Genomic DNA, 1640 nt, shown 5'->3' on the forward strand with positions numbered 1-1640 from the left:
GTTTCCCACCTTCCAGCCGGGATCGGGATCCGCTGCCGGGCAGGGTCGGACCGGGAGGGGGGCCCGGCGGAGCGGGTGGGTCCCGGCCCGTCCCCGGCGCGCTGAGCGGGTCTTTGAGCTCATCCCTCGGCCCTAAAGTCCCGTCGGTTTGTTCTCCTCGGTTCCCCAAAGGGTCTGTTGGCGTTAAAAAGCTGCTTCCCCGCCCGACGGGCAGGGGGTTCACTGGGGGAAATGACATCGAACAAGGGAGATGGTAAAGTTTTTACCTTCCCATCCAGTTCAAGGTGACATTTCTAGGGCATGTGCTCTGATGGGACCGGCGGGGAAAGGCCCCGTCCGGGGCTGTTCCCTGCCGGGATGCGGGGCAGGAAGAGCCCCGGTCTGTGTCCCACCCCGTGTCCCGGGACCGCCCCTTGCCCGCTGCCAATGCGGGGATCAGGCTGCCCCATCCCTGGGGGTGTTGAAGGGCGGGTTGGATGGGGCTTGGAGCAGCCTGGGCTGCTGGGAGGTGTCCCTGCCCATGCAGGGGGGTTGGATCTGGATGATCTTTAGGTGCCTTCCAACTTAAACCGTTCCATGAGGACCCTGCCATGTTCCCCATTTCCAGGAATGGCAGACTGGAGCTGCCAGCCACCCGTGTGGTGGCATCAGTGTGACAGGGCTGGGGTGACAGACCCCACTATTGGGAAGGAGCTGGCAGCTCAGGACAGAGCAGGGGACAAAGCATCACTTGTCCCACTGCCCCTGATCCCATGATTTGCTCTTCTCAGATCTGTTATTTGTTGGTTTTATTGCAGCAGTAGCTTTTTTTAGGGGCCGTTGCACAAGGACAGTGTGAAGGGAAAGGCTTTACCCTTTCCAAAGAGCTGTCTGCTGCCCAGACAACTGTGGTTTGTTTTAATCCTATGGGACATGTAGGTCTGATCCTGCTCTTTCACAGATCCCAGCAGGCAGGTGATAGCATCTCTGCTCTGTGAAACAGCTTGCTGGCAAAAAAACAGCTTTGCCCAAAGCTATAGGGAGTCATCCTGAAATCCTAATGCTTAATGGTCACCTCTGTGGTTAGAGGGAAGCTCCCATTCAATAGACATTGATTACTTGAGTGTATGGAGATAAATTATTGCAAATCATTCTGGATGTACAGACCTGTCACAGGAGAAGTTGTCAAACCTGGCTGCAGCAGGTGATCTGAACTCCCTGCTCCTCGGGCCCCAGAACTGGTCCATCTCGTCTGTTTGCATCATTTCTGTTTGCAGATTGAAAGGAAATTAGCTTTCCTTGAGTGTTTTTCATGCACCAGTCACTGACCACACTGGCGTGGCTGAACCTCCAAGGAGCTGCTCACTGCAAAGGAACTGGACATGTGTTTCTGAGCAGAGCTTAGCTAGGTGAAGCCTGGTTGAGGTTAGTGTATCCCCCCTCCCTGCCACCCCCCGGACACATCTGTTCCCCTGTAATGCCCCATTTTCACCCACTGACAGTCCCTGTCCTCCCAGAGCCACATTAGAGCAGGAAAACCTAAAACTGGGGCAAATCAGCATGAGGATGAAGGAACCCCCAAGTTAAACACTGCAGGGAGGGCCAGTTCATTCCCTGGGCTGCTGCTGGGCTGTAACCAGTGTCTGTTCCCCATCACTTTC

At 55.7% G+C, this 1640-nt stretch overlaps 2 protein-coding genes across 2 annotated transcripts in view; one reads left to right on the plus strand and one right to left on the minus strand.

Moving 5' to 3' along the window:
• Positions 1–238, minus strand: part of LSM1 (LSM1, U6 small nuclear RNA associated) — a 2852-nt gene extending 2614 nt beyond the window's left edge. Inside the window, exon 1 of the mRNA XM_009993259.1 lies at positions 10–238. Within this exon, the coding sequence (XP_009991561.1) occupies positions 10–238 (229 nt within the window). The remainder of the gene's footprint in view (positions 1–9) is intronic.
• Positions 239–590: 352 nt separating this feature from the next.
• BAG4 (BCL2-associated athanogene 4) overlaps positions 591–1640 on the plus strand; it is a 3280-nt gene continuing 2230 nt past the window's right edge. Inside the window, exon 1 of the mRNA XM_009993260.1 lies at positions 591–650. Coding sequence (XP_009991562.1) covers positions 591–650 — 60 coding nt within the window. The remainder of the gene's footprint in view (positions 651–1640) is intronic.

Source organism: Chaetura pelagica, unplaced genomic scaffold (genome assembly GCF_000747805.2).
Source record: "Chaetura pelagica isolate M959 unplaced genomic scaffold, ChaPel_1.0 scaffold302, whole genome shotgun sequence".
Taxonomy (NCBI): Eukaryota; Metazoa; Chordata; class Aves; order Apodiformes; family Apodidae; genus Chaetura; species Chaetura pelagica.